This window comes from Podospora bellae-mahoneyi, chromosome 5 (genome assembly GCF_035222275.1).
Source record: "Podospora bellae-mahoneyi strain CBS 112042 chromosome 5, whole genome shotgun sequence".
In the NCBI taxonomy this organism is placed as follows: Eukaryota; Fungi; Ascomycota; class Sordariomycetes; order Sordariales; family Podosporaceae; genus Podospora; species Podospora bellae-mahoneyi.
The window spans coordinates 3,066,269-3,093,101 of record NC_085884.1 but is presented as its reverse complement, the minus strand read 5'-3'; the positions used below and the strand labels follow the sequence as shown (position 1 = coordinate 3,093,101).

At 51.5% G+C, this 26,833-nt stretch overlaps 9 protein-coding genes and 2 non-coding genes across 11 annotated transcripts; 4 read left to right on the top strand and 7 right to left on the bottom strand.

The window, feature by feature from the left end:
- Positions 1 to 47: 47 nt before the first annotated feature.
- Positions 48 to 3,275, bottom strand: QC761_507710 (uncharacterized protein). The gene is made up of 3 exons (XM_062879984.1): positions 1,642 to 3,275; positions 803 to 1,586; positions 48 to 740 (listed from the first exon to the last, which is right to left on the bottom strand). Exons 1-3 carry the CDS (start codon positions 1,937 to 1,939, stop codon positions 374 to 376), a joined length of 1,449 nt encoding a protein of 482 aa, XP_062731299.1. The 5' UTR covers positions 1,940 to 3,275; the 3' UTR covers positions 48 to 373.
- A 1,069-nt stretch (positions 3,276 to 4,344) lies between these two features.
- On the bottom strand, positions 4,345 to 6,254 carry QC761_507700 (uncharacterized protein). Its single transcript, XM_062879983.1, has 2 exons — positions 5,710 to 6,254; positions 4,345 to 5,640 (listed from the first exon to the last, which is right to left on the bottom strand). The coding sequence occupies exons 1-2, from the start codon at positions 5,935 to 5,937 to the stop codon at positions 4,579 to 4,581; spliced, it is 1,290 nt and encodes a 429-aa protein (XP_062731298.1). The 5' UTR covers positions 5,938 to 6,254; the 3' UTR covers positions 4,345 to 4,578.
- Positions 6,255 to 6,818: 564 nt separating this feature from the next.
- On the bottom strand, positions 6,819 to 7,903 carry QC761_507695 (uncharacterized protein). The gene is made up of 3 exons (XM_062879982.1): positions 7,480 to 7,903; positions 7,004 to 7,423; positions 6,819 to 6,950 (listed from the first exon to the last, which is right to left on the bottom strand). Exons 1-2 carry the CDS (start codon positions 7,513 to 7,515, stop codon positions 7,190 to 7,192), a joined length of 270 nt encoding a protein of 89 aa, XP_062731297.1. The 5' UTR covers positions 7,516 to 7,903; the 3' UTR covers positions 6,819 to 6,950; positions 7,004 to 7,189.
- Positions 7,904 to 7,978: 75 nt separating this feature from the next.
- On the bottom strand, positions 7,979 to 8,070 carry QC761_0083320. The gene has a single exon. It is a non-coding gene; the product is annotated as a tRNA-Glu (tRNA).
- A 194-nt stretch (positions 8,071 to 8,264) lies between these two features.
- On the bottom strand, positions 8,265 to 8,335 carry QC761_0083310. Its single transcript has one exon. It is a non-coding gene; the product is annotated as a tRNA-Gly (tRNA).
- On the bottom strand, positions 8,331 to 11,140 carry QC761_507690 (uncharacterized protein). The gene is made up of 2 exons (XM_062879981.1): positions 10,638 to 11,140; positions 8,331 to 10,582 (listed from the first exon to the last, which is right to left on the bottom strand). The coding sequence occupies exons 1-2, from the start codon at positions 10,749 to 10,751 to the stop codon at positions 8,408 to 8,410; spliced, it is 2,289 nt and encodes a 762-aa protein (XP_062731296.1). The 5' UTR covers positions 10,752 to 11,140; the 3' UTR covers positions 8,331 to 8,407.
- Positions 10,835 to 12,643, top strand: QC761_507680 (uncharacterized protein). The gene is made up of 2 exons (XM_062879980.1): positions 10,835 to 12,284; positions 12,334 to 12,643. The coding sequence occupies exons 1-2, from the start codon at positions 10,911 to 10,913 to the stop codon at positions 12,394 to 12,396; spliced, it is 1,437 nt and encodes a 478-aa protein (XP_062731295.1). The 5' UTR covers positions 10,835 to 10,910; the 3' UTR covers positions 12,397 to 12,643.
- Positions 12,644 to 12,828: 185 nt separating this feature from the next.
- Positions 12,829 to 14,106, top strand: QC761_507670 (uncharacterized protein; the record flags this gene model as incomplete). Its single annotated transcript, XM_062879979.1, has 1 exon — positions 12,829 to 14,106. One exon carries the CDS (start codon positions 12,829 to 12,831, stop codon positions 14,104 to 14,106), a length of 1,278 nt encoding a protein of 425 aa, XP_062731294.1.
- Positions 14,107 to 14,304: 198 nt separating this feature from the next.
- Positions 14,305 to 15,203, top strand: QC761_507660 (uncharacterized protein; the record flags this gene model as incomplete). The annotated part of the gene is made up of 5 exons (XM_062879978.1): positions 14,305 to 14,467; positions 14,539 to 14,594; positions 14,652 to 14,682; positions 14,738 to 14,959; positions 15,017 to 15,203. The coding sequence occupies exons 1-5, from the start codon at positions 14,430 to 14,432 to the stop codon at positions 15,201 to 15,203; spliced, it is 534 nt and encodes a 177-aa protein (XP_062731293.1). The 5' UTR covers positions 14,305 to 14,429.
- Positions 15,204 to 16,036: 833 nt separating this feature from the next.
- Positions 16,037 to 17,989, top strand: QC761_507650 (uncharacterized protein; the record flags this gene model as incomplete). Its single annotated transcript, XM_062879977.1, has 1 exon — positions 16,037 to 17,989. The coding sequence occupies one exon, from the start codon at positions 16,037 to 16,039 to the stop codon at positions 17,987 to 17,989; it is 1,953 nt and encodes a 650-aa protein (XP_062731292.1).
- Positions 17,990 to 21,487: 3,498 nt separating this feature from the next.
- QC761_507640 (uncharacterized protein) lies at positions 21,488 to 26,581 on the bottom strand (the record flags this gene model as incomplete). The annotated part of the gene is made up of 3 exons (XM_062879976.1): positions 21,488 to 25,510; positions 25,570 to 26,506; positions 26,579 to 26,581. 3 exons carry the CDS (start codon positions 26,579 to 26,581, stop codon positions 21,540 to 21,542), a joined length of 4,911 nt encoding a protein of 1,636 aa, XP_062731291.1. The 3' UTR covers positions 21,488 to 21,539.
- Positions 26,582 to 26,833: the final 252 nt, after the last annotated feature.

The following is a 26,833-nucleotide window of genomic DNA, read 5'->3' as shown; positions in this document are numbered from 1 at the left end:
GGAGACAATCAGTTTCAAGTCCGGTTCGGCGTCCCGATTTGTCTGCCCGGCGAACGGCATGCAGATATCGGAAGTAATATGCGCTGTGTAACAGAGCGATAATTGCCTTTATTGGCGGCTTCGGAATCAAAAAGAGACAATGTTTGTGTCGGTGGTAATCCGGCTGGCGGACTCGTGAAAATGTCAAGGTAGCAAGAATAATCGGGTGCATAAAGAGAAGTACGAGTTGTATGGTAAATCAAGCGGTGCCGTGGCACCATGGTATCATCAACTATAACCAAACACGCCCCCAAAAAAAAAAAAAAAAAAAAAAGCTACTTATTACTCCAACGCTTCGTCTGACAATTCGTAACACATACAATCGACCGGCACTCTACACGCGGTCGTTGTTGTCGGTAACGACAACACCCTCTTCCTCCGAAACAACACCATCGTCCTCCACCTTGGCGAGCTTTTGGATAATGGGAGCAGCGAACAGATCACCGCTCACGTTGACGGCGGTTCTGAAGCGGTCAATGAACCAATCGATGGCGACAACGACGGCGTACATGCCGGTGATCTCGACGTTGACACTGGTGGCAATCATGACGGTCAAGACGAGAGACGAGCTAGGAATGGGCGTGGTTCCGATCGAGGCAAGGGTGGAGAGCAGGACGATGATGACATAGTCGGCACCGGTAAGCTCGTGGCCCTGAGTGGCGGCAAGGAAGACAACGACAGCCGGGAAGTAAATAGCAGTACTGATGACACGAGTTAGCAGGCGTCGGGGGAAAAATTTGCCAAGTGTGTCATAAAAACTTACCCATCCATGTTGATCAAGCAACCCAGGGGCAGGGTGAACTTGGCAAGACCATCGGGGATACCAGTGCGCTTGGCACACTTCATGGTGACCGGGAGCGTAGCGGCACTGGAAGCAGTACCCCAGGCAGTAATCCAGGCAGGCGACTGCTTCATCCAGTAGCTGTAAGGGTTGCGGCGGAGGACGATGAAGAAGAGGAGCGGCAACACTACAAACAGGTGGAAGAACATGCCGACAAGCGAAGAGCCAATCAAGACACCCAAGTTCTGGGCGATACTGGCAATGTCGAGTCTGAAGAGGTTGGGCAGGATGAGGAAGAAAACACCAATAGGCGCAGCCTTGATCAACCAGGTGATGATGATGGTAATGAGCTCCTCAATCTCCTTGATGACCTTGAGGAGCGGCGAGTTGGGCTTCAGAAGGTATCCAACGATGACGGAGGTGACGAGGATGGCGAGGAGACCGTCTTCGGCGAGCGACTTGACAACATTTTGAGGGATGAAGGACTCAAACATCTGCTTGACAACGTCGTGAATCTTGGTCTCAGTTCTCTCCTTGATCATGTCCTGGTCATCCTGATCGGTAACCTCCAGAGATTCGTCATCCATAACCTGCATGAGACGGATCCAACCGACGGCCACTGCAATAGTTGAGTGCACAATGGCGAGCAGGGTCGTGAGCACGTAGTATGACACGGACCACTTTGCAACCACAGCACCACCGCCCGTGGACATTTCCCTCAACTTTTGAACAGCGAGAATCATGGCGCAGATAATCAAGGGAAGCACTAGGAACACACTGTTAGCATGCGACGGAGACATTTCGGAATATGAGCATCTTACCAACAGCTCTGAGAGCACGCAACCAGAGCACACCTGGGATACCGACAATAACAGTAGCCGCCTGGGGAATGTTTTTGCTGCCAACCGTGGAGGTGACAGCCATGCCAATGGCGATAGCCAAGATGGCGGCCGTCACGATTTGGAGCGCATGGCCAGGTTCCTTGATGCCGTGCCACCACTTGCGGTTGGGATCTCTTTCGAACATGGGCTCCTCATTCTGGCTCGGGTAAGAAGAGGACTGCTGGATGCCCTCAGCCGAGACGTCCTTGGACGTCTCGTGCTCATGCTTCTCCGACATGGCTGTTGATGTAGTCTGGAGTTGTGCTATGTGAGAGGAGGGTGCTGGTGAAGGTGGGGGCGGGGGGGGGACGGAGGTGGTTATGGAGTAGTGGCAGAACCTCAACGCGCAAGAACAAAAGATCCCAAGGTTCTGGTTCGGGGGTTGCAGGCAGGATATGTACTAAGAGGTCGCCCCACCTCCTGATATGGTATACCATGGTCCGATCAACGACCACCACCACCCGGCGTTACCTTGGAGGCGGTGGCACTCATGAATGCCACTCTACACTACGGGAGCAGCCCAGAACGTCAGCAATCATGGGCTTGCTTTTGGAAGGTGCGATTGTAGCCATGTCCAGGCCCGCATCTGCCAAGGGATTGCGACGTTTAACAGGCATTGGGTTTGCCCTGGGGGGTCAACGGGAAAGGAAGGTGATGGACGGGCAGAACAGCGTTGTCCAAGATAAGATATTCGTTTCTCGTCTTGGCTTATGGGTAAAACGGCATGCCAACTGTTGATCCCCTGTCGGTTCGGATCCATTTCAACGTGCCCGCCCACTGAGAAGCCGTGTTGAGGCGGCGCCGAGCCCGCCGAGACGCGCCGAGCCTTGTTAGCGGCCTCTTACCGGACGAGGCCATCCTCTCGGCGGTGGGGCACGCCACCGACATGCTGACGACCTTGCATCCATGTTGGCTCGCGAGGTACTCTTGAAGGAGGAGGAAGGGCGAGCGTGATGAACGAGCTGTCGGTGAGCAGAAGGGCAGATATCGTCAGTTGAGCATGCCATGACTGCCAAGTGGACGGAGAACCATCTCTTTCGAGCATGTCCAGCGAAGCCCAGCAGTGCCGAGAACCGTACTAGAGACCGGTCTTATCTATGTGTCTATTAGTAGTTTTTAGACTCGTCTGCGTGGGTTATTCCTGATGGCTTTCAGCCGTGTTGACAGAGTGTGCGTTGTGACTGTCGGGCGCACGTTTTGCCGCGACTATGACCAGGGCCATGAACGGCGGATCAATGGGTCGGCGGGCGCTGGACTCTCCACCATGGAGAAACTTTCTTTCGGGCAAGCTTCCCATAGCGAGCTGTTGATATCTGTCTGCAAGGAACGGGGAAATGGCCGGCTGCGATGTCGTGTGGTTTTTCGGGAAAATGTATGTAGCCTAGGGTTCAGAAATCTCCACATTGGACTGTCGGCAGCCTGCTGCTGCTCGGTCGCTCGAATCGGTTTAGCGCAGAGTGAAGTTCTTGCCTGTTGAGCCGCCGTCACCCTGTCTTTCTGTCTTGGGCTTCCATGTCTCTGATGTATGCAGCTGCGGCTTAATACTGAATCTGTTGGTCATGGAAATGCGACACTTCCACTTGGATTTTCCCTGGATGCGTTCACCGGAAAGCATCGGTCATTGGCAACCCTGGGATTGCCCAGCCAGCCACCGACGTCTTTCCTTGCACATCTGAACTCCCGTCCACGCTAAGGCAACTGTGTGAGATGCCAAGCCGCCAATCGGGGACAGACAAGCTTCCCCGCAAACAGCCTTGGCGCCACAAACGCGGGATGTCGCCATCCAATTTCCTTTCCCCCATGCAATGCCATCACATGGGATCCTTCCTGATCAGTTCTGGTCACCTCAGTATTTTTGTAAAGAAATCCTTCCACTCGGCATGTGCTGACACTCGGCTGTTTTGACATGAGATATCGACACCGAGTCTGGGATGCTCAGATGTAGTGTAGTGTTCCCGAGTGGTGAGCTGCCAAGAGGACCGGCCTTTTCTAGAAGTCTTCCGGCGAGCTTTGGGACAGAAGCCAAGCGCAGTGGATACTTATCTGCTTATCGACTGCAACAGGGCCTTTGCACATGCTTCCATGTTCTTGCCCTGGACTTGGACCACCAAGCAAGCTTAACCTTGATCCTGCTGATACGGTACCACCTCACCTTGATAGCAGGTGCACCCTGGTGACCCTGGCACTCCTGGATGACAGGTCGATAGCTCATCCTCAGCCAAGCCGCTATCCAACTTTTGCAGAAGGTGCAAGACATGGGTGATAGACGACCTGCCACTTGGCTGACCAGCTCCGCAAGGCAATGTATGATTCGGTTGACAAGGCGGTCCTATCCATTAGCATGCACATTTTCAGTCTCCCCAGGTTACACTTTGCAGTGTTGGACACCGAACCACGCCGTTCGAATCAGGCACATGCAAGTGAGCACATATTGGGGCAACGCTGCAATACAACTTGATCGACACAGCTTGACCGATAGCTTGGGTTTTATGTAGCCTTCCAGAAGCTTGAGTGCCGCATTCCATGACCCCTTTCGCCGTGTTATGTCCTGTGCTACCATGGGCCGGACCGAGCCACCTTCTGGGGTATGATGTATCTTACCACGTCTATCTTCGGTGTGCGTCCCTGTCTCCGTCTCACCGTCACGCGACAAAATACCACATCCGGACACCAGATCGCAAGTGGACATCATGTGTACATGCATCGGGTATCAATCTTATTAAACTTACATATCCTAGAATAATAAAACTACACTCGCTTCAACAAAAGAAAAACACTAGTAGCTGCTCGCTTGCTTGCTCGGTTCCCAAAAGCCAAATATCAACAGACAAAAAAGACACCATCAGATTCGTAGACCAAACAAAAACTCAGCCCAACTCAAACCATCTGATCACCCCTCCCATCATACCGCCCAACGCTTCCTATTCCCCTCGCCACCGCCGGATCAGGATGAGCAACACCATTCCCATACCCATTCACCGGTGGCGCCACTCTCGAGTGAGGACTCACCGCGCTCCCATTCCTCGCATACGTCTCACTGCTCCTTCCACTGGCCAACCCCTTCTTCTCCACCGACCCCCTCACACTCCCCCTCCCCACCCTCGCGCCCTTCCTCCTCCCCCAACCCAGCTTCTTCGTCCAGGTAGCCTTATGATACGTAGGCAACAACCGATCACCCTCCATCTCATACCCAAACGGCGCCGCCCTCTTCAACGGCACATGATTCCACCTCCAATCCCAAACCGCCGCGTACACCAACCGATAACAGGCAATACTCGTCCCGATCCCAATGATACTCCCCGCCAAAATATCATACCAATGATGTGCCTGATCAACCGTCAAACAACTCGCCAGCAATGTCGCCCCCAACACCGGCGCAGTCAACAAGACCAACCAGTAAAAGCTCGTTTGGTAGTTACCCCAAACCTTCAGCTTCGCGTTCATCCACAAAAACAAAAACCCATACCCCGCCCACGCACTTGTGGCATGGCCAGAAGGGAAGCTCGTTATAGCCGTCTTGATCGCCGCCTTGTCCGGGTTGGTGCAGATTTCGATCGTGTACATGATCTGCTGAAACCCAACACCATTCAAACCCGTCGCATTATTACTCGACGCAAGGGAGATATCCGGCTGGCAAATATCCAAAAAATACGGCCTGAACCCCCCAATCAAATTCTTGATAACAACCTGGAAGAAACTCGACAAGATCATCGAATACAACAGCCCCAAAACAGCATTGTTCAAGTCCCAGAATGACTTGATCCTGATTTGCGCCAGGAAAATAACCCCAAGCGGGATCACAACCGCGATGACGCCCGAAAGTTGCGGGCTGATGATCCACCCGCGGTGAGGGTAGGCGAGTTCGGGGTAGACGATATCGCCAGACTGGTTGAAGGTGATGGGGAAATTGCGGGTGGAGGCATAGGGAGCTTGGTAGATCTACCATCACAACAAACATCAGCATCATGACCAGGCAAGTCAGTACCAAAAACAAAAAAGAAAACTCACCCCCAAAGCAGCACCCCCAAAAACAGCCATCGCAAGCAAATCCTTCCACGAGACCAAAATCCACCTCTTGACAAACTGTATCAACCGCGACGACTTGCTTCCCTTGACATTCGTACTCCCCGCAGCCGTCGTGCCAGCAGTACCATTAGAAATAGCCTCATCCAAAGCGCGGGACTCGCGACGCCGGTCGCGGCCCCGTTGGTAGAATTTCGGAAGCCCCGATGACATGACGTCCTATCCTGTGGTTGCCCTTGTCGAAGTGTAATGTCTTGACGTATGGTGGGTGATATTCACAACAAAAATCTCGCGCGCGCCCAGAAAGCCGCAGTCTTAGCTATCCCTTTTGATGATCCCTAACAAACAAAAAGATATGCAAGTGTGGAAAAAACAAAAGTACAAAAAGGTTTGGAACACACACCCAACGCCCATTTTGTGTCCGTCCCCTCTCTCGTCCAGCCCGACACCCTCTGCCAGAATTTCCTTGGTCTTGGTCACAAAAATCCGCCCATCTGTGTCGTCATTGCTCTTTTTCCCGCTCGTGTTTCATTAATGCCCGTCAAATCAACGTGTGATGCCATGTGGCTTGCGGCGGCAGATCGATCAAAGCACTGCATGACGTCATTACACCAGCCAGCCTTGGCACTGCAAGTGCACCGCCGGTCGTTTGACCACGGCTCACTCACCGTTGGACAAGACGGACGGGCTTTTTATCAGAGGAAAGCATATGATTGGGTCATTTGAGGAAATGAGTCGTCACAACCGTCTTCTGGGGAGCCCTGAAAGACAGGTGATGAAAGGGCCTCCATAGATGAGATCGCAGAGGATGTAAGACCTATCAAACGCCACTGCGTAGGTAATCTAAAGGCGTTGAAAATAATACCAACAAGCGTTTAGAGATATAAGCACGAGGGGTGCCAAAATGATCGAGGGGTATGCTAACCTTCAATGGGCTGTCAAGAGTAGCAAGACGAGTGAACCCCGTCTTTCAAGGTCTACTCCATATCAATTAAGGTATACTACGAGACGATGCTTGCCATTCAGCTACGCCCAGCGAATCAACAGTTCTCCAGGCCCACAATAATACTCCAGCCACCTTCATGCCACACCTGTCCCGATACCCTGTCCAATGCCGATGCGTCCTTTACCAGTGTGTTGAGCCCGGGCCTGACGCACATCTGGGCAAGGTGTTCCGCACCGTCAGCCAGGGTCTTCATAGACTTGAGACGCTGTACACGCTGGATCTGTATAACCTCATCAGCTCACGACCAAGACCCCAGGCATAAAAAACACCCACATTATTGCACCATTTGATGGCCGAGTCCCACGCACAGCTGACACGACCACAGGTACCAGGTGCAAGCTCGGGCACCTCGAACGGAAGTCTCCGAAGATACTCGATTCCAGTCCTGATATGTCGCCTCGGTGCGTATCTCAGTGGTTCACCACACTCAGTCCTCTTGCCCTCAAAGTTGACCTCATCCTAGAAGGGTGCTTGAAGTGGGGGGGACCAGGGGTCTTCGTCCGGGAGATGCCCAGGCACGAATTCCTTGTCGAAGGACGGGTTGATCTTGAGAACGTGGTCGTAAACCTGCTCAATGGTACCGTTCACGTGGATAAATGGGCCGTTGGGAACTGCTTGGACCGTCCATTGGAGGTCAACATCGCGACGGACTGGAGTTGAGGAGGGGGATGGACTGCCGAGGACGATGCTCTGCTAGAATACAGGTGTTGGGAGGTTGACGAAACTCAGGGATATCATGCCTCACATACCGCGAACGAGAGGAGACCGACCGTAGCGAGCTTCATGGTGGAGCTGATGACTGAGATGGGAGAAGAGTTGGAGAGACAGATATCCTGGATAACGTATACAGAGAAGTGATACCGAGAGACTATTGGAGAGGAGTGTCGACCTGGCGTTGACGGTTGTAGGAGGAAATGCACTTTGGCGCAGAGTGCAAGCTAGAATAGTTCGGTGTCGCCGTCTCTCAATGTGGTGCTTTCCCACGACTGGAAGCCAACACTCCGTCAGACGATAACAGCCTGGCTCTTGGGCAGCGACGTAGGGGGGTGGCGTCATGTCATCAGGGAGGACCTTTCCTCAGGCTTTAGACTGGAAAAGAAATGGGAAAGGGCTACGTTGTTCAAAGTACCTAAGGGAGGTGATCGCCCCTTTCATTGCAACGCGATGGCTGCCCGACATCAATCACCTTTGGAACTTGAAGTTTACCTCCAAACCCACTGCTATCAATCGGGACCACACACGATTCAATCGGGTATGGTGTAGCGGTAACATCGTTGACTCTCACTTCTCAGAAGTGTCTGCTCTCTCAACAGCCCCGGGTTCGACTCCCGGTATCCGAGTCTCTTTTTTCCATTGTCAAGCTTGCATATTTTTAACCCCCTCCCTCGTTCAAAGCCGTAAAAAGAATGGGCATTTTCTTCTCCATGGCAAAGTCTAACTAAGCGCATTACTTCTAAGGATGCTGGGCAGCAAAAAGAACAGATTAACAGTGGTTGACAAAAGGTTTTGTAGATCCAAGGATCAAGATATCAGATGCATCAGCCGTGAATCGAACACGGGGCCCATCGATGGCAACGATGGATTTTACCACTAAACCACTGATGCTTGGATTTGATGAAGGTACTTGGCCAGCAATTGTCTTTCTAAACTCTGGATGTGGCATGGTTTCGAAAAGGCTCACACAACGACAATCTCCTTCCACTCCGAAACACCATCATCAAACCAGTACGGCTCGGCAACATCCGCGCCAAAGTATGCCTGGCCCACACGGCGAAAGATTTCGTCCGAGAGATCGGGATGCTCTCCCCCATCAACCTTGTCAAGCAACAGTCCCTGACCACGTTCAAACCCATCCCGGAAGAAGGTGCAAATTTCAAGACACCAAAATTCCACCTCCGAATCCTTCGGCCACTCACCAACAAAATCCACCGTCAACGACAGGCGGTCATCAAACCCGTACGGTTCATCCGGCCATCTGCTAGCAACATCCTCCGCTGCGCGTCCAGCATGCCCGGCCCGAATCCCACTGCTCGACCACAAAACCTTGCGCATCCTGCCACGAAGCCGCATAAAACCGTTACCCACCCTCCCAAAACGATTCCTCGTCGACACCAGCGTCGTCTCAACATGAAGCAGCGAACAAGAAAACTTCAGATTGAGGCGCTCCTTGGTAAATCCATGCACCGCGCCATCAACCGAAGCCCACGACCAAGACGGGGCTCTATACACCCCCTTCGGCCTCATTGCGGTATTGAAGCTTACTTGCCAAAGACACTGATGCAGAAAGTCTTCCTTCCATAGCCCGGCGTAATATTCCGTGACTGGCTTGGTGAGGGAGTACTCCTCCGCAATAGCCGAGACAGCAGGGAGCTTATCCAACCCATCAGTGAGAAACCGCTGGCTATACTTGAAGACGATTGTCTCCCAACCAAACGGGTGTTCATCCCGCCCCAGCTTTTGATTTCCCGGGTCGAGATTCTCCACCATTTGTGCTGCGGGATCGTCGCTCGTGTCGCGCAGGTAGATTGAAGCCGGTGGCGGATCGAACACATGCTCGTATCCACCATCCCGATGCCTGGCCTCTAAACACGAGTACACCAATTCATGCAAGCCATACGCCAGTATCCTTGTCGAGAGCTGCGTCTCCTGAAATGTCCAACCGCGAGTAAAGAGGTTATAGTCACTGAGGACATCGTGCTTTGGAAAGGCAAGGATCTCCCCAAAGACGTTGTCATCCAGCCGGGCGGAGATGATGGAGGGCTGGTACTTTGCTCTTGGGGCGAGAAAACCGTCAAGGCTGGTCACTGCCTTTGCTGCGACGATGGTGAAGGAGGCGCCGAGGTAGATGCGGTGCATCTGGGATATCTGCTCGTCTCTGTCCTCATCGTCGTCTTGAACGATTGCCATGGCGTCTACCCAGAGGTAGCGGAGGCCGATACCGTGTGTTACTGTCAACGCATCCTGAAGCGTTTGGGGTAGGATACCCATTAGGATTTCCTTCTCGTAGGTACCCAAAACACTTCTGATGGTCTTGGACTTTTGGTCACCGCCCCAGCAGTAGCTCAGCGCGGCATAACGACCTGGCGTGGGGTTTGTGACCAATCGAGCGCAAAGACTCCCCGAAGCTGCGGTAGTGGTCACTTCGATGAGCCTTTTGGGCATGTAAGCTCGCTGGAATGCGTTGCATAGTTTGTGGTTCCGGAGGCATTCGTTTAGCCAGCCTCGAACACGGGTGAAGCTGAGTTGGGAGTTGGGAACAAGGTTCGGTGGGAGTTGATACCCAAGAAAAGGGTGCAAAGCCTTTTGTCCTGGGATGGTGTACAGGGAGAACTCTCGAAACTCTCCTTTCCGTCGTCCAGGGTAGAGTCTGCATCGGCCATTTTGCATCACTATCTCGAAAGGAATCCTGCCAGGAGAGGAACCCCATACATCGTTTCGTATCGCATAAGCGGGGTCGTCATCAGCGAGGAGGTATCTGTAGAACGCGCATCCTTTGTGGCTGGCGGCTCTTGCTTGGTCGACAGTCAAGGGAAACTTTCTATTGGCGGTCGTCCACCCTTCTCGGGCCCAAGCATCCCCACGGAACGTGACGCGGGCTAGTTGCCTGCGCAAATCAACGGCTATTGCAACGCAGTGCGGGCAGGAATGTGGTTTGACGAGGGGATGACTTTGCGCTTCCAGCTGATGGCGTAGTATCGAGCTTGACGGCGTTGTGTCATGGTTCTCTTTGGTTTCGGCTGGAGGCCCTCGATGTACTATCCGATGGCGTTTCGGCAAGTCGTCTTCAGAGTCCGAATTCTCGGACTCGTGGAATTCTGGACGGACAAATGATGGAGGGAGTCGAAAGTGTGGCTAGGTGATTCATTATTAGAGATCTGAGATACCTGTGTGGAAATTGGAAACTCACCCAAGGTTGGCTATCTTTGGTTTGGTGTCGTCTCTTTGCTTTGGCTGCCCTGGCGCCCACTTGGGAAACTGAGTCGCCGTCAGAGCTGTCATGATCAGTTGCAAGCGTTTGCATGGTGGTGTGTAGTGTTTTCCAATTTGTGTCAGGCAGGGCCAACCAGGCAGCGGCGTGCGGGGTTGAAGCCAAACGGAGCTCAACCTAGGCAACCAATTTTCTCGGTGTTTGTTTGACACTCTTTTCCCTGGCCACACCTCTTATTTTAGCACAGCAACAATGCCACTTATTATCGGGCTCCCGTTAGAGATCCTAGACAATATATGCGGCAACTTGGATTCTCACGACACGCTGTCCTCGATTCGTGCATCATGCCGCGTCCTGAAAGCAGCGGCGGATCGACACGCCTTTCGACACATCAAGTTTTGCATGCACCATGAGGACTTTGACGTCTTACGAAGCATCGTCAACGATTATCGCGCCGAGCATGTTCAGTCGCTGACATACAACACTCGAATCATGAGGAGATACCAGTCTTACGACGACGATATTCCATATGATACATACGATGATGAGCTTCCAGATATCTTTCATCTCGCCGACATCCACCATCCGCCGGTCGATGAAGCCTGGATCGCGGCAATGAGAGATGTTGTCGACAGCATACATCGCGATCAGGTTCAAATTTTGGCAATGGGTGAAGACTTTGACTTTCTCCGAGAGGTGGTCCCCAAATTCCCCAATCTCCGGGAGATCATCGTTGCGGGCCATTATCCAGACAGTAACAGGCACCGGAACACGGAGCCCAACGCCACGGAGCCCATACTGAGGATACCGGCATACCAATGCCTCAACCTGGATATGACAGGCGTGTCACATGTGGAGGGAACAGCTCGACATTTGCGAGCCATCTTAGAAGCAGTTCAGGCAACTGGCGGGTCACTCACACGTCTCATCTCTATTCAGGTGGGCTTCCTCAGCCTCCTAGCGACAGATGAAGATTTTGAGCGTTCCGATATGCCGTCTGCGCTCCCGCCTTGGCCATTTCCCCCGATCTACCCCTTACAAAATTCTCTGAGCACGCAGCTCTCGGTACTCACTCACTTTGGCATCTTGCTCGGCAATGAACGGCCGTGGGTAGATGATCCGCGCAAATATTCGGTAGTCAAGAGCTCTCGCATCAAGTTCGTCCACGACATCATTAAAACAATGCCGAATTTGCAATCTTTGACACTGGGTGTTAAGTATGAATTTGCGTGGCTTAATGATCTCATTCCCTATGATCATCATTGGGAAAGACTTCACACTGTTCACCTTACAAATATGGGGTTTGGCTACGAAACAATGCTCGACTTCCTCCTTCGACACAAGCAATCACTCAGAACCATTGTCTTGGAAACCTGTAGCGTGCGAGGGTGGGATGATGCCAAACGGCAACGTATAGGCTGGGACCAGTTTATCCCTGATCTCAAAGCTGGGTTTTTGCCTAACTCGCTGGATTTTACTTTCTTCCACAATCTTCGAGAAGAGGCCCAGGGTGCTTGGGATGTGGACCCGGAATGCATGCCAATGGTGCGCTCATATTTCAGAGACAACAAGGCTTCAAAACTTGAGCCACTGCCGCGGATAAGCGACGAAAGAAGAGCAGGCAAGGTAAGTACTTGGCTGCCTATCGGTGAACAAAGCAACTGATAGAATTTAGATCACTCTCCAAAGGCCACTTGAGATTCTGAAAAGGACCTCCTTCTTTTCGTATGAAATGTGATTTTGGAGTGTAGGGGTTTTTGATACGAGATCGACACATGTCTTGCTGTTGATCCGAGAGATATTGTATGAGTACCTTGTTGTTTAGGTTCAGCCGTCCTTTGTGTCTGTTTTGTATAACAATAGGCACTTTTTGTCAGTCGCACAGTCAATGTTTCAGGGCCATGCATCTTCCTTTGTATAGACCAAAAAGTCCTGTACGCCGGAATGCTTCCCCGTAGGAATTCAACACAGACCACGAAATGCCAGACAAGCTTTGGCCTTGTCCATTGTCGTATCCGCGGGCTGCTTCCTCGCAGATCCATCCTTCATAAGTCCAGGGAGCCCATGAACCTTTGCCAACATCTACTCAGCAGCCTAAACCTTCACTGTTCGATTACTTCCATCAGTCAGCATCAAAGTGTATCATTTTTCAGTACCTCACAGAAACGCCATGCTTCACAACTATTCTCCGGACGGGGCAGACCCGTCAAGCTCCGGTGACCACCGTGCCCATAGCCTGGGGTATTGTCACCATGGGATTCACCGTCCCCTTCCGCCAAAGTCTCCAAGCCCTGTCCTGAATGACCCTCCTGCAGGAGCCCAAACATCCCGTCGAAGCCCATCAGCTGTGGAATACCCCGATTACGGGTATCTCACCCGCGCTCGAGAACTGCGCCGACAGCAAGCCGAGGAGCAGCGCCGAGCGGCAAACCAGCAACAGTGGGCTCACTACTGGCAAACCCAGGAAGAAAGAGGGCTGGCCAAAGCCCTGGAGGATTCCTTCATCACTGGAACCGCCCACCGTCTCTTTCTCAAAAACAAGGAGCGCGAGGAAGACCGGGTCCGTAGGGCTCAGGAGGAGTTCCTAAGAGAGCAACAACGCCGTGACGCCGACTGGGCCCGAGAGCAATTATACATTGACCAGTACCACCAGCAGGAGAAAGAGAAGATGGAGCGTCGAGAGAGAAGAAAGGAGAGAAAGGCGCAACAGCAGCAGCAGCAGCAGCGTGTTTCTTTTGTCACCCCAGTCTCGAGTCCCACTGCTTCTGCTCCAGTTCCAGTGATTACATCGCCAACATCGACAAATGCCAGCTTGACCTCGAGCGGGAACAGCACGGAGGAGATCAGCAATCCGGAGAATAAACAGCTGCAACGACTCGAACGACGGTTTCAGTTGCGACATCCATCTCCTGAGAATGACAACCCGAGCACGGGGAGGGAATTGTACCAGAACCCGTTTATGGAACCTGCTTTATGGGGTTATCACTCGTCATCTCCACCCGCTTCTCCCACGGGAACGACATCTCATACGATTTCGCTTTCTACCCTGCCGCCGAGAAGCCCGGTGTCATCGACCTCGTCGTATCTTCAGCATCACTCTGACAAAGAGAAGGAGGTCAAAGAGCAACATAATGACAAGCAGCGTGCACAGGAGAGAGTTCACGACTGGTTCGGAGCTAGAGAGGGGGGCCGGTACAGATCTAGGAGTCATTTTAAGAAGGAGACAAGGCGTTCTCGATCTCGTTCGCGGTCAGGTAAGCTAGGTGATGGCTATCGTGAGACGGTTTGGGAAAGGGAGGAGAGGGAGATAAACGTGGAGGCTGATCGGTGGGGTTTTGATGATGGCGATGGAGGCAAGACTCGTCGTGGCAGACTGAGGGGTAGGTGGGCGGATAACGGTGGGAACGCCGGGGGTCGAGGCGAGTGGGAGGTGCATCGTGACTATTGATGGGCAGAGGTTGCATGAAAGCTGGATTGAGGGATGATTGATGTTTTGTTTCCGCTGTAATTGTTGTATCGAAGTATCGTTGAGCCTGCATAACCTTTTTCATTACATGGTGGCACAGCCCCGCACAAGGTCCCAACATCTCAGCATATTGTGGAGCATTAAGACCATCCCTTCGGCCAACAAGATGGGCCGAAGGTGCTTACCCCTCCCGGAATGTGCTTGTTGGTTTAGTGGCAATCCTCTCAACATTTCCACTCAGCAACTACAGCGACAACCAAGTTAAGCATTGTCATCAGGCGTTTCCATCCTTCTTTTACATCGATATGGAGGACACAGCCGCGGCCATTGTGATTGATACTGGGTGAGTGATCCTCATGGCAAGGCCTTTGACGTGGCGGGAAAGACTGACTGATTATGATGTGCAACGTATAGATCTTTGATGATAAAGGCTGGCTTCGCTGGTGATGACTACCCAACCGCCGTATTCCGTAGGTATCTCAAACGGTCCAATACTGAAAAAGAAGAACTGTTGACATCTGTACCAGCGTCTGTTGTCGGGAGACCAAAGGACCATAAGTGCGTCTGCGCCCCGGACTGTCAGGGTGTTCCGGCTGACCATCCATCTTTACAGGACCTCCGCTGATGTTTGCGGCAAGGAAAACTATGTTGGTGACGAAGCTCAGTCGAAAAGAGGGATCCTCGAACTTTGCTACCCGATAGAACAAGGCGTCATCACAGACTGGCAGGACGTTGAAGCAATATGGCATCATGCACTCTACCACGAACTGCGCGTTGAGCTCCACGAGCACCCCATTTTGATGGAACATGCTCTTTTCACTTCTGATACCAGCAAGTAAGCTGCCACTATCTGACCGAGTTAACCTGACGGAAAAACTGACTGTTCTTCCAGGGAAAAAATGACACAAATCATCTTTGAAACATTCAACGTTCCTGCCTTCCATGTGGCACTCAACCCATCGCTGGCACTCTACGGCATGGGAAGGACTACGGGGCTCGTGGTTGAATCTGGGGATAGCGTGACCCACGCAGTTCCACTAGTACATGGTGGCCATGAAGGGCTTGGAGTCCCAGTCTGAGATGCGATAAGCAGACTTGACCTCGGTGGACGTCACATTACCGATTACATGATCAAGCTCCTGAGAGAAAGCGGCCACAACATCGTCCCCACCGCGGGTGAGCACGAGGTTGTCGAGAACATCAAACATTTGCGTTGTTACACTGCGTTTGACTTTGAGAATGAGTCACGATTGTGGGTGGAAAGGGAGTCAGATCCTACGTTTCAGCTTCATGAAACCTCGCACGAGCTTCCTGATGGGCAGGTAATCAACCTGACCAACGAGCGTTTTCGAGGCCCTGAAGCTATGTTTCGGCCATCGGTACTAGGCCTTGAAAGCGGGGGAATACATGCTTTGGTGTGTGATGCCATCATGAAATGCGACTCCAGCATTCAAAAGGAACTGTTTGGTAGTATTGTCCTGGCTGGTGGGAACATGATGTTTTCTGGATTCGCAAATAGGCTGCAGAAGGAGATCGTGGAAATGGCCCCGTCATATATGTCGGTCAAAGTTGTAGCCTCGCCTGGGATGAAATACCTGACGTGGGTGGGAGGTTCAGTGCTCGCGTCGTTGTCGACCTTCAAGGATATGTGCATATCGAGTCAGGAGTATGATGAGATGGGGCCGTCAGGCGTTCATCGGAAATGTTTGGCTTGAGGACGATACAATTCTGAGGCAAGATTGATATCACCTGGCATGTCAGCTGATGATAGTCGATGCCAAGGACTCCTCCTTCAGCTGAGCATTCAACCTGAGCCCGCTGAGCCTCACTGGCTTCAGGACGACCGTTAATACCTCAGCTCAACTTGACCGCGTTGTACTTATTCCTCACAACCTGCCAAAAGAGAAACAAGATGATGGAATTCACATACAAGCATGCCCCTCTTGAACAGGGCCACATCCGCCTCCTCCGTCTAGAGTTGCCAGGCTCGGAAAAACTTCAGCCAGACCACCCTGCTCCAGACGGGTCAATCGCAGCAACACTCACCCACCACGATCTTTCCGGTCCCCCGCCTCCCTACACCGCCCTCTCCTACACCTGGGGTGACGAAAAAGAAAGGCTTCACCCCCCTCAAACACTCAATATCGCCTCCCCTGACTCCACTCCCGAAACCTTCCCCATCCACCAGTCAAACCTCTACGCCTTCCTCTGCCAGGCCCGTCCTGACCTAGTCCCATCTCATAACGGAGCAACCTCCCGCCGGGCAGCCAACGTAGGCTACATTTGGATCGACGCAATCTGCATCAACCAAGCCGACGAAGAAACCGCCAAACAAGAAAAGACCGCCCAGCTAAAGATCATGTCCCAGATCTACGCCTCCGCCTCCCGAATCATCATATGGTTAGGTCCCGTCAAGGAACACAAGCTTACCCTCGACGCCCCCTTACCGGAGAACCTCTGGCCTGCCTACCCGACAGGGCACGCAATGGATACCTACCAGCGCGTCGCCGTTGCATGGGCGAACAGCCAGCTGCCTGATATCTCGCCTACTTCTCTGTTAAAGATCGTGAACCAGATGGACTGTGCCTGTCTCGAAGCTGTGACTCGGTTGAGCTACTGGAAAAGATCCTGGATTTATCAGGAAGCCTCCACACCGAATGTACCCCGTGAGTTCTGGCTGGGTGGCCACGCGCTTTGGTTTGAAGCTTTGGCTGTGGCGAACGGGGTGTTTCATTCGCATATGTTGGAGTTGGGGTTGAATAAAATCCCTAGTCCGAGTCCGCTAAATGTTGATATTGCGTACCTGCAGGAACTAACCCTGCTCCGGCAACATGGGAAGGGGGGGCTGTCGTTGTTGGATTTGATGGTCAAGACTAATAGTCTTGATGCTCGATGGCCCGTGGACAAGGTTTATGCTATGATGAACATAGCGAGGGATATTTATGGGGAGAAAGATGGCGATATCTTCAATTCTGTGAGGGTAGATTATGAGCTGCCAACAGAGGATGTCTACATGGATGTGGCGACCTTGATCATCGAGACGACAAAGGAGCTGGATGTGCTGTTGTTTTGTTCAGCGGGGCAGTATAAAGGGCTCAAGAGCTGGGTGCCGAACTTTTATCGGTTTGTGTACTCTGTTCCTTATCGCACAAGAGAGGTGTATGACGCAGGGGGAGGGAAATCATCGGGCAAAAAGCCGCGGTTTTCTCTCAACAAGGTGGCGCAAACTCTGTCGGTGTGGGAAGTGAAGGTTGATATGGTTGTTGGGATTTATCCTTCGATGAGGCGACCATTGCAGTGGGGTGATTACACTTCCAAGACTGAGTTTTGGCAGCCAATCTTTGGGCCGTGGATAAGGTCGTTGGCGCGGTTCGTGTTCCCTCAGCCTGATGGAGACGTGGTTGAAGAGGCATATGTCGGTGGTGGAACTCTGTCGGAAGCTGTTGACTCGGCTTTGTCTTGGGGTATGGCGCCTGGTTATGGCACGTTGAAGCGTGATGTGGATGTGCCGCACTGGCCGCTGCTGGAACAGGCGCAAGCTTCGGCAAGTGAGAGGGAACCTGAAGAAATCTCTGTGGAGCGGCAGGGCTTCCAAGACTTTCTTATGCAAACGAGCGCAATGGCTTTTTTCAGGACTTCAAGAGGCTATTTGGGTGTTGGGGATGAGAAGATGGCTGCTGGTGATGTGGTCGTTGTGATACCTGGCTTGGCAGTACCTCTTGTTTTGCGAGCAATCCCCTCGTATGAGGCCGGTGGTTCAGCTGATGGAGCTCGGTGGCGGCTAGTTGGACCATGCTACACCAAGGGGATCATGGATGGCGAGTGGCTTGGAAAGCGGGAGGAGCAGGAATTTATTCTTATCTAGCCTTACCGTGGAATAAACCTTTCACCACGCCACCAACGCCAGTTAAATCCCAGCCCACATGCTAGGTATCTACACACGGTACCAGCAAAGTTCCAAGCTTCGAAGGTCCCGGGGATTTAAGACCCGAGACCACGCTCCCCATGAGCTCTTTGTCCTTCTGCTGCTTTTGAGCATCAAGGCTATCCTGTTTCAACCTCATCACAGCCAATACATTCAACGTGTCGATCTTACCACCATGGTATCGCAAGCTACGGACAAATGATATGCCTCCAACGCCAGTGTCCTATCCAGAGCTAACGCTCTGCGACCTGCCCAAAAAGACGTTCTACTACTATCCATATCTTGGTCCCAGCCTGATCTTGATTGGAGAAGTATGGCGCAAAAAGCAAGCGGAAACAGACTATTCTGGATTGCTCAGCAAGATAGTGTCAGACGTGTCACGGCCGTTCCGACAGGCGCCATGGGGACGTGTAATATTTGATACCAAGTTTGCCTTCGACAGTCGCAGCGAGCAGGTCGTTAGTGGTGTCACTGGCGGCATCCGCTTTCTCGTCTGGGGACACGGTCGACTCGGGCTGGGCATTGGGAAGCATACTATTACCGTCGGCAATATCGCCAACGTTCTCCATCACCGAAGTGATGAGAGGGGCATCGACAATTTCGACCATGTCGGTAGAGTCACACACCTTCGCCACAGCCCCTGCTCCTGTATTCATCATTTTCGATCGTTGAGTGCTCAAAATGGTGTTTTGGATGCGTGAAATAAAATAAATCTCACAAATTGTTGTTATACGGGTTGTAGTGACCACAGTTGAGGGCGGGGATAGTAGGGTTGAAAAAGGTATGTGGCTATGATCCGGGAGCAATTTGTTTTGATTGTTAACTTTTGAGAAGGAACCTGGATGGGCAGGTTCAGGGTTGATTTGTCCCACTAATTGCTCTGAGGGGAGCTCGTAGGGTTGAAATTGCTTCAATATCTCCCAGCCTATGACACATCTTATCCTGGATGAATAGACTTGCCCCCGTTAGACACATACCAACATATCTAGATATATGTTTTGACTTAAGTTATTGAACATGAAAATTAATGCTGTTTGTTCAGATGGAATACGCCAGGCCTGCGAACGCTGCTAACGAAGGCTCAGATGAAATATGCTAGGCCCACGGGCTGCAAAAAAGGGCTTGGATGATATATGCCAGGCCCCATAAACGCTTCAAAAGAAGGACTCGGATGAAAAGTGCCAGGCCCGCGAACGCTGCCAAACAAGGGCTTGGATCAAGGGCTCACGGCTCTAAACGCTGCTTTCAAAATTAAATACACAGATGCAAGCGGCAAAAGGTCAAGGCTTAGCCAAAAACACTGACGTCTCTAAACGCTGCTCCTAACATAAATCACCGGCTAGTAAACGATCATAAAGGCATGTTTGGATAAAATACTGCCACCTCTAAACGCTGCTCTCATAATTGATTATGTTAGACCGGGTGCGTAAACAATAGGTAGTCAATGGAAGCTTGATACCCAGTACAGGCAACGAGCCAAGTTAAGTCAATCCGGCTCCTAGTTAGATTTCCCTTACTTTATTAAGTTAGCTGACCTCAACAAGTTTTCCCGGAGTGATAAGGGTGAGATTTAGGGCTTGCACAAAAAACAACGTCGCCACCGGGACAAATATCACTACGTTGAGCGGGATAGGACTCGATAATATCTGGGATCAGGTAAATATATGGCAGGCTTGACTTGCTTATTAACTTGTGAGCTATATTACCTCGAGTTATGGCTTGGATGGAAAGCTAGGAGCTACAGGTAAGTTGGAAGGTGCTTGCATACAGAGAAGATGGCCATGATCATCACAATGGCACTGCTGTACCTTCCAAACCTCCTAGACTTATATGCTGGAGATGGTGGTCCTATTAGCTGCCGATATCTGGTGCAACTTGAGAGGCAGCTGAGGTAATGGGTCGCTTCTTGAACAGAAAATGGCTGTGGTGCGCCATGATGAAATGGCATCCATAATTGTACTTTCTGTTGCCTTTTATTGCCCTGTTGGCTTTGCGCCTTTGACAGGCCGTGCCTTGCCTCCTGTATTTCTTTGCCTTCTTTGCCTCCTTTGCCTGTGCTTGATTGCCTTTGCTCAAATCTCTAGCTTTGAGCCCACGATGTATTTCTAGGCTCACCATGTCCCTCATTTCCCATAGATTACTTCATCACCTATCATATCTCCCACACTTTCTCTTTCTTTTTGTGGTGTCCGTCGTGCAGGGGAGGCAGATGGTTAGCCTGCAGCCTCATTGGCAATGTTGCTGTAAAAGTGGGCTGCCAAGCCACCCCGTTACGGCCCATCCCGCCCACTCCTGCAGATCATCTCTTGGCACGGTACCGAACACTGTACCACCACCTACACAACTTGTTTTGAAGGACTGATGATGCCGTAAAGTTGCGAAACATAAGAACGTGCTCAGTCATCTAATTATCAACTCCTTGCATTATTGTGGGTTGGAATATGCGAGTAAATGTTGCCAGGACAGGGACACAAGAAAAAAACATGAATAAAAATGAAAAAAGCAAAACTTCACGCTCAGGGAGCGAGCCTGAGCTTCGCACCAGTCATGGACCCACTCACTCACAAAGGGAGTGGGCAATGTTAAATGCGAGAAGCTGACCATTGCACCACTGTTCATGTGCGTCGGCGCGTCTCTTCTTATTGGGCTACATGGTTGACCTAATATATAAACCCTCTGCAAGTGCACACACTAATTCCTTGCTCAAGCCACTCACTCAAACATCCCTCCGCTTGAATCATCATCTGACCAGTAGACACCAAGAAACGGCTTTCCAGGCCGAGCGTTATTATTGCATCATATCCTATCCTTCGCCTGGTGACTGATCCCACTGCTTTCAAGGCGTCGTTTAAGGCAGCAGCCTTCTAGGGATGAGGGCTGTGCCGGCGTTGCCATAATACACTCACTACATCGAGAGAAGATGAACCTGCCAATTGCCGGTTGCCGGGATAGTGAGGGTTTAACCACAACACTCGCTGCTGTCACCGTTATCTAGCATCATCACTCACTGCAGACAGGGTTTGATTCTGCGCTTTTGCCTGACATCAACAGATCCTCAACCAAGGTCACCGATCTCAGAACTACGATTCATATCCGTCATTCATACCAGCAATACTAATCTGCCGCAAAGAGTTCCTACAACAAAATCGCTTCCTTTTACCATATTATCTAATCGCCAACACCTATCAAAGATAAATCCATAAGTGCGGGCAGCTGCGTAACTGTGTGTTAAGGACGAGCATCTATTTAGTAAGAGATTTGTAGTTATAGCTGCCCTACTCGAGACATAATACCGAGAGACCTGACACGCTAATGGGACAGCGGAGCTAGTTCCGCCCCTCTACTATGTACCTACTACTTCGGTCTGACCATGTCGACACAAGTCCGCGCTATAAATATCCACCGCCAGATTACATTTAGCTCCCTGATTGCCTATTTCTGTCAAATACTTGATACACACTGTGGCATCATTTCCTTGGACGTATGGAGATCACGTTGTTGGCACCCTCAGCAAACCCGCCCTCACACCACTATTCCCTCCATGACTAGAGCCCGAAGCCGGTGACGCCGCAGAAACATCAACCCTTTCCTCAAAGTCAAACCCTCCCTTCACAATCGCCACATCACCGTCCTTTGCAAAAACCACGTCTTGTCCCCTAGCAACACCACCAATCATATGTCGCACTCCCGATAACCAATCATAAGGAATGAAAAAATGCCTGGTACATGACAAGGATTGGCTGTTCGCGTCATGGGTCTCTCGCTGCCGTGGTGCCGTTTGGTTTCCTGGGAGGCTCGTCGAACAAACCCAGGAGTTGGAATCCAAAAACACTAGCCTGCTGCGGTTTCCGTGGCCTTGAATTCCAATTACGTGTGCTATTCTGCGGATGATTTCTTCAGGATAGGATGCGATAATCCCGCTGGGCGCTTCAGTGGGATGAGTCAGGCAAGGAGTTGGGCTGACTGTGATAGTTGGAATCTGTGCAAGGTGATCCTGTGCTGAAGCAGCGGACGATGTCAATGCTGGGGCGGTAGCTGCTATCAATTTCCTTGGAGTCTCTGACATGGATAGGCCTTCTCGAGACAGATCAAAGGCCAGAATCCGTTTCGTATCCGCCGATCCATCAATCTCCTCAAGCTCTATCAGCATGTGTGTTCCTTTGACTCCATAAAACAAAGGTCTGCTTTTGAGCTGCAGGCCCTCAACATTAATCCCCAGCGCGATGCTCAGGACGGGCATGGCAGACCAAGCATTCCAGGGATATACGTCGACAGTTGTTGATCTGACACAAACAACATGCTCGGATGACGCCGGTTGCTGTACCCATATTCGTGTCCGGCTTTCAGAGTCGTATGTCCTGTGTAATTTCTCGGCGGTGATCTCCATGTCCCACAGATGATCAGTGGTCCTTGTTGAGAGGATAAGTTTCTTCGAGGGATAGCCAGCAAGAATATGCGTGATGGTATTGCCGCCATAATCGGGCCTGATGTCTAACAAGCATTGATGTCCTGCAACAGACTTCATGTCCCCCAAAGACCACGCCAAGACTCGGTTTGAGACGCAGACGCTCAAGATCGTTCGAGCCAATTCAACCCATGACAAGATCTGAACAGCGGCCTTGTGCGAATAGAGTGTTTCTGGCAGTTTTTCACCTCGTATATCATGGAACGTAACCGAGCCATCGTCTTTGCCACAAATGACGCCGTCTGATGTGATCGCAACACACTCAATCTTGGCCCGTTGTTCAATTTGTGGTGTGTCGTTGAAGGTGTTTGATGTTTCCACGCTGACGTCGTCTTCCATTGAACCGGCAAGGAGGACTGGGGGCATCCACACATTACACTGTGAGCCTCGCAGATCAGCCAGATTCTTGCCATCTAGGCTGAAAGCGAGGCTTTTGATCCAGAGATCAGATGTCCGAACCTTGTACAAAAGATTGAGTGTGTCGAACTCGAAGATTTGAATGACCCCCCCTCCACCACCGCCAGCAAGAAGTCGTCCATCTGCACTCGCACTCAGTGTGTGGCAACTGGCCCGTTTCCTCTCGATTTCGTGGTCACTGAAAGGATCAATGATGACAAGATCCCCGTCGAGGTACGATGCTGCGAGAAGTTCAATATTCGGATTGGGATTGAACTGCAAGGCTTGAATGGGGTGCGCTGCAGTTTCACCATCGACAAGCTTCTTGCCACAGTAGCCGTAGAACTGGTCATCCTGGAGGTACCAAAGAACTATGGGCTTACCGCTGTATGCAACAGCCAGCATCTTGTGTGCTATGCCAACGGATACGGCGGCTGGGACTTGGCGAATGGCCTCACAGTCCATATTATGAGAATCATTTACTCTGACAATGGGCCTTTTGCTTGCTGATCCCTCATTTTCAATATCCCAGGACCATATTTCGTTCTTGCTGGAAACAGCGACCAGGTGATCTTCATCAAACCAGAGACCAACGCACTTTCGAGGAGCTGGGAATGTTTGAAGCAGCTCGCCAGTCCGAATGTTCCAGATCCGGATTGATTTGAGGCCGCAGGTAGCCAAGAGGTTGGAGTTGGCCTTGAATGCAAGTTGCATCACTAATTCACAATGGTTCAGGCTGCGGTATTCCTGACAGGATATCGGATGGTACAGACCAACTCGGCCGCCTGTCACTCCAACAGCAAGAAATTCCTCCCCGTAACAAATTGCGCTCGTTTTCTCTTGTCGAAGGTTGATACAGGACAACCGGTCATCCCATTGCAGGTTGGCAAGTCCCACGATGGATATTCGCTTCCCATTGGGACTTGTATCGTGTATGGCAGACTGCTCAGGGCAGAATGGTAGGATTAGGGAGTATATAGCAGAGGGGGACGTTAGGAGCGCAGCGGAAAACTTGGCGGCAATTCGCTGAAGATCCTTGGCCCAAGTCTTCATGCGCTGTAGGTCTCTTCGTAAGGGCGATCGCTCTGCCATGCATCTCTCAGTGTAAGTTCTGAGCTCCTTTGCGGACCGCACCATGGGTCCCAAACTTTTACCCTGGGCCGTGTGGTCAATCCAAGTCAGGATGTTCGCTTTCAGGAATGTATCCAACAAGGACAATAGATCGTTTCTGCTCGGGTCGGCTTTGGAGAGGTGATATGAGAATGCGGTGCACGCATAAGCGTAAAGCGCTGACCTTTTCTTAGTTACTGGCTGGCTTGTGCTAAGACGTCTTTGCATTCTTGCGGGACGAAGCTCATTCCCGGTAAGAAAGGTTAGACACACTTGGGCCATGTTTGTATGCGCCTGAACTCGGTCGATAGCGAAATCGGATCTCAAGCCCTCGTCCAGCAGAAATTCTCGGGCTGTTTCGTGGATGATTTGTACTCTCTGAAGTTTATCAACACTGACAAGCTGACCACAGAGTGCTGCAATTGTGTCTTGAAGCTGGGGAAACCTATCCCTAAGTTGGATCTCCAAACAGACGTTTAGCTCCAGAATGGTAAGGGGCCTTAATGCGCAGGTCGTCCATTCAAGGACCGCCTTGATGATTGGCTTCCCTCTTGTCTCCCGAGTCATTGTTTCTAGAGCCCTGTGATACAATTGTTCCATTCCCCGCGGCACTTCATCGAGAACCTGCTTCACTGCTTCTTCGCTGAAAGTATCTGCTAGCTCGTCAAGGACCAACTGGGTCCACAGGAACGAGCCTTTGGACTTGTCGATAATTCGTTTAACCAATCTACCGCGACTCTCATCATCTTCAGCGATGATGGACTGGGCTTTGCTTGCCACCAGCCGCTCAATATCCGGGAGCGTTTCTTCGGTGGAGATCTGCTCACGAAGAACCCGCTTCGGGCCAAGGGCAGTGAAACTCGTTAACAGCTCGGGTGTTTCCCGACTTGTAACCAGAATATTCAGTGGCTGTGCGGAACCGTCCATCTTGCAGAGAATTGACTCAAACAGAGACTTGGCGTTGGAGCATTCATCCAGGGCATCAAGCACCCAAAAATGCGGCTTCGACATGGCGGGGAGAATTCCCGATATGAACAGCGACCTCCAAATGCTACGCTCGTTCTCCAGGTCAAGGTTGGGGTTTGTCTTCTGGAGCTCAGATAGCTTAGCAAGCACACCAGCATCCTGCATCGCCATCTGGAATGCAAGAGTACGCAGACATGAGCTGAGTTTGGATTTCGACTTTTCGCTGTGTTTGAAGAAATAGTAACTGCATGGACTGCCAGCCTCGTAGATGTCGTCGATGACAAATCCGGACAGTACGGTCTTGCCGGTGGCAGGCTTTCCATCAATCCAGAGAATGGATGGGCTGTCAGAATCCGCATTTTTCCAGTTTTGATATCCGCTCTTGTCCAGTAACCACCGACATGTACCTTCGACACGCGCGTCCTGAACAGTGAAGAAGTCATCATCGACGTTATCGCTGATGGAGAGAAAGTCGGCAAGATCCTGAATGGTGCTTTGCTGTGTTATTTGTGCGGCTGTCAGTTCTGACTCATGATGTTAGTATTTGCTTGCCAAATCTCCAGATCGTGAGGACGCCCCATACCTGCTTCTGCTATTCCACGCATGGAGGAGGCGAGGGCGTTCCTTAACGTCACGTAGTTCGGATCAAGTGGTGTGTCGAATTTGCAAATGGATCGGTGGTCAGCGTTTATTGGTATTTGTCTTTCTTCACGGTACCCCAAGGTAGCTGATTCTGGATCAACAATGAGAGTGCTGAACCCTTTGGCTGCAAGCTTTTGTGTCTCGTACAATGACCACAGCTCCACATCGGCCGAGTATTGGCGGAATTCATCGTTGATGCTTTGGATAGCCCCGGATCCTCGAACAAGGTCTGTCACATAAGCGGGTGCCGAAGAAGCAACTTGAAGGATATTCTTCAGAAGTTTTGCTGAGTCTGACCCACGATGCGGTGTTCCAAGAAAGAAAATTGCACGGACTCGAGCGGCGAGTGCCTGGTACAGCGGATCCTGACGCGCCAACATGTAGGCCTTCTTAACGACCAGACCACCCATGCTGTGGCCAATCAGCACCAAGTTGGTGTTACTTCCATCGATATGTGGCGATGTCGCCAGATCACCCAGGAAGGCCTTGCCAATGTGGTGAACGTTGAGGCAGTTATCGTTCCTTTTCGTCCAATCCGAATTGTAGCCATAGCTGTGAATCCGAACATTGGTAAAGGCAGGGTCTTTCGGCAGCCACTCTGCAGGCCAGTAATCCTTCAGCGATGTTGTTTTGCTCCATGTCTTTCTCGAACCTCCTCCAAGCCCATGTACTAATACTAAATCGAAGGTTGGGCCTGGAGGTGCGTGTAGAGTGTTGAGCCCGAGCGGCCCTTTCGCATCATCTACCCCATCGTCGACGATTTTTGTTGCGCGGCTGAGGTCGGAGCCTTCTGGAGAATGGGAGGTCAATCGTCTGATGGGGAAACTGATGTCGAAGATGCTCTTGCGATCCCTGCTTCGTCGAAATCGCCCGAGGGACTGGGATGAGATTCCTGTCAGCACATGATTGCTAAATACCCTCAACGTGTCGCGACAGAACATTGAACTTACCATTTTCAAGTCTCGTGGCTCAAGAGACGACAGTCTTTTGTTGCGTCACCCTTGTTTTTCTTAACGAGTATTGCGGTGGCCAGAAGTGGTTACAGAGAATGCTCCTGGAGATGTCGTGACACACTCGTGCATGCGCGGAAAAGATGACTCTGCGACATGGACTGCACAAGATTGGTGGGCCATCTCGCCGGCTGTGGCACAGCACCATCGGGCTGCTGCAGGTTCGCGCCCGTGCTTCCAGTCCCCTGTCCTTAC

Bases quoted from the DNA above. Each gene is read 5' to 3' on its own strand.
- QC761_507690 (XM_062879981.1), bottom strand. From the start codon at position 10,751: ATGCAAACGCTTGCAACTGATCATGACAGCTCTGACGGCGACTCAGTT. The intron at 10,583-10,637 runs GTGAGTTTCCAA...TGAATCACCTAG, and splicing joins CCAAAGATAGCCAACCTTGG to CCACACTTTCGACTCCCTCC.
- QC761_507695 (XM_062879982.1), bottom strand. From the start codon at position 7,515: ATGAAGCTCGCTACGGTCGGTCTCCTCTCGTTCGCG. The intron at 7,424-7,479 runs GTATGTGAGGCA...CCTGTATTCTAG, and splicing joins TCGGTCTCCTCTCGTTCGCG to CAGAGCATCGTCCTCGGCAG.
- QC761_507700 (XM_062879983.1), bottom strand. From the start codon at position 5,937: ATGTCATCGGGGCTTCCGAAATTCTACCAACGGGGCCGCGACCGGCGT. The intron at 5,641-5,709 runs GTGAGTTTTCTT...TTGTGATGGTAG, and splicing joins TTGGGGGTGCTGCTTTGGGG to ATCTACCAAGCTCCCTATGC.
- QC761_507680 (XM_062879980.1), top strand. From the start codon at position 10,911: ATGCCACTTATTATCGGGCTCCCGTTAGAGATCCTAGACAATATATGC. The intron at 12,285-12,333 runs GTAAGTACTTGG...GATAGAATTTAG, and splicing joins ACGAAAGAAGAGCAGGCAAG to ATCACTCTCCAAAGGCCACT.
- QC761_507710 (XM_062879984.1), bottom strand. From the start codon at position 1,939: ATGTCGGAGAAGCATGAGCACGAGACGTCCAAGGACGTCTCGGCTGAG. The intron at 1,587-1,641 runs GTAAGATGCTCA...GTGTGTTCCTAG, and splicing joins GCGTGCTCTCAGAGCTGTTG to TGCTTCCCTTGATTATCTGC. The intron at 741-802 runs GTAAGTTTTTAT...TCGTGTCATCAG, and splicing joins TGCTTGATCAACATGGATGG to TACTGCTATTTACTTCCCGG.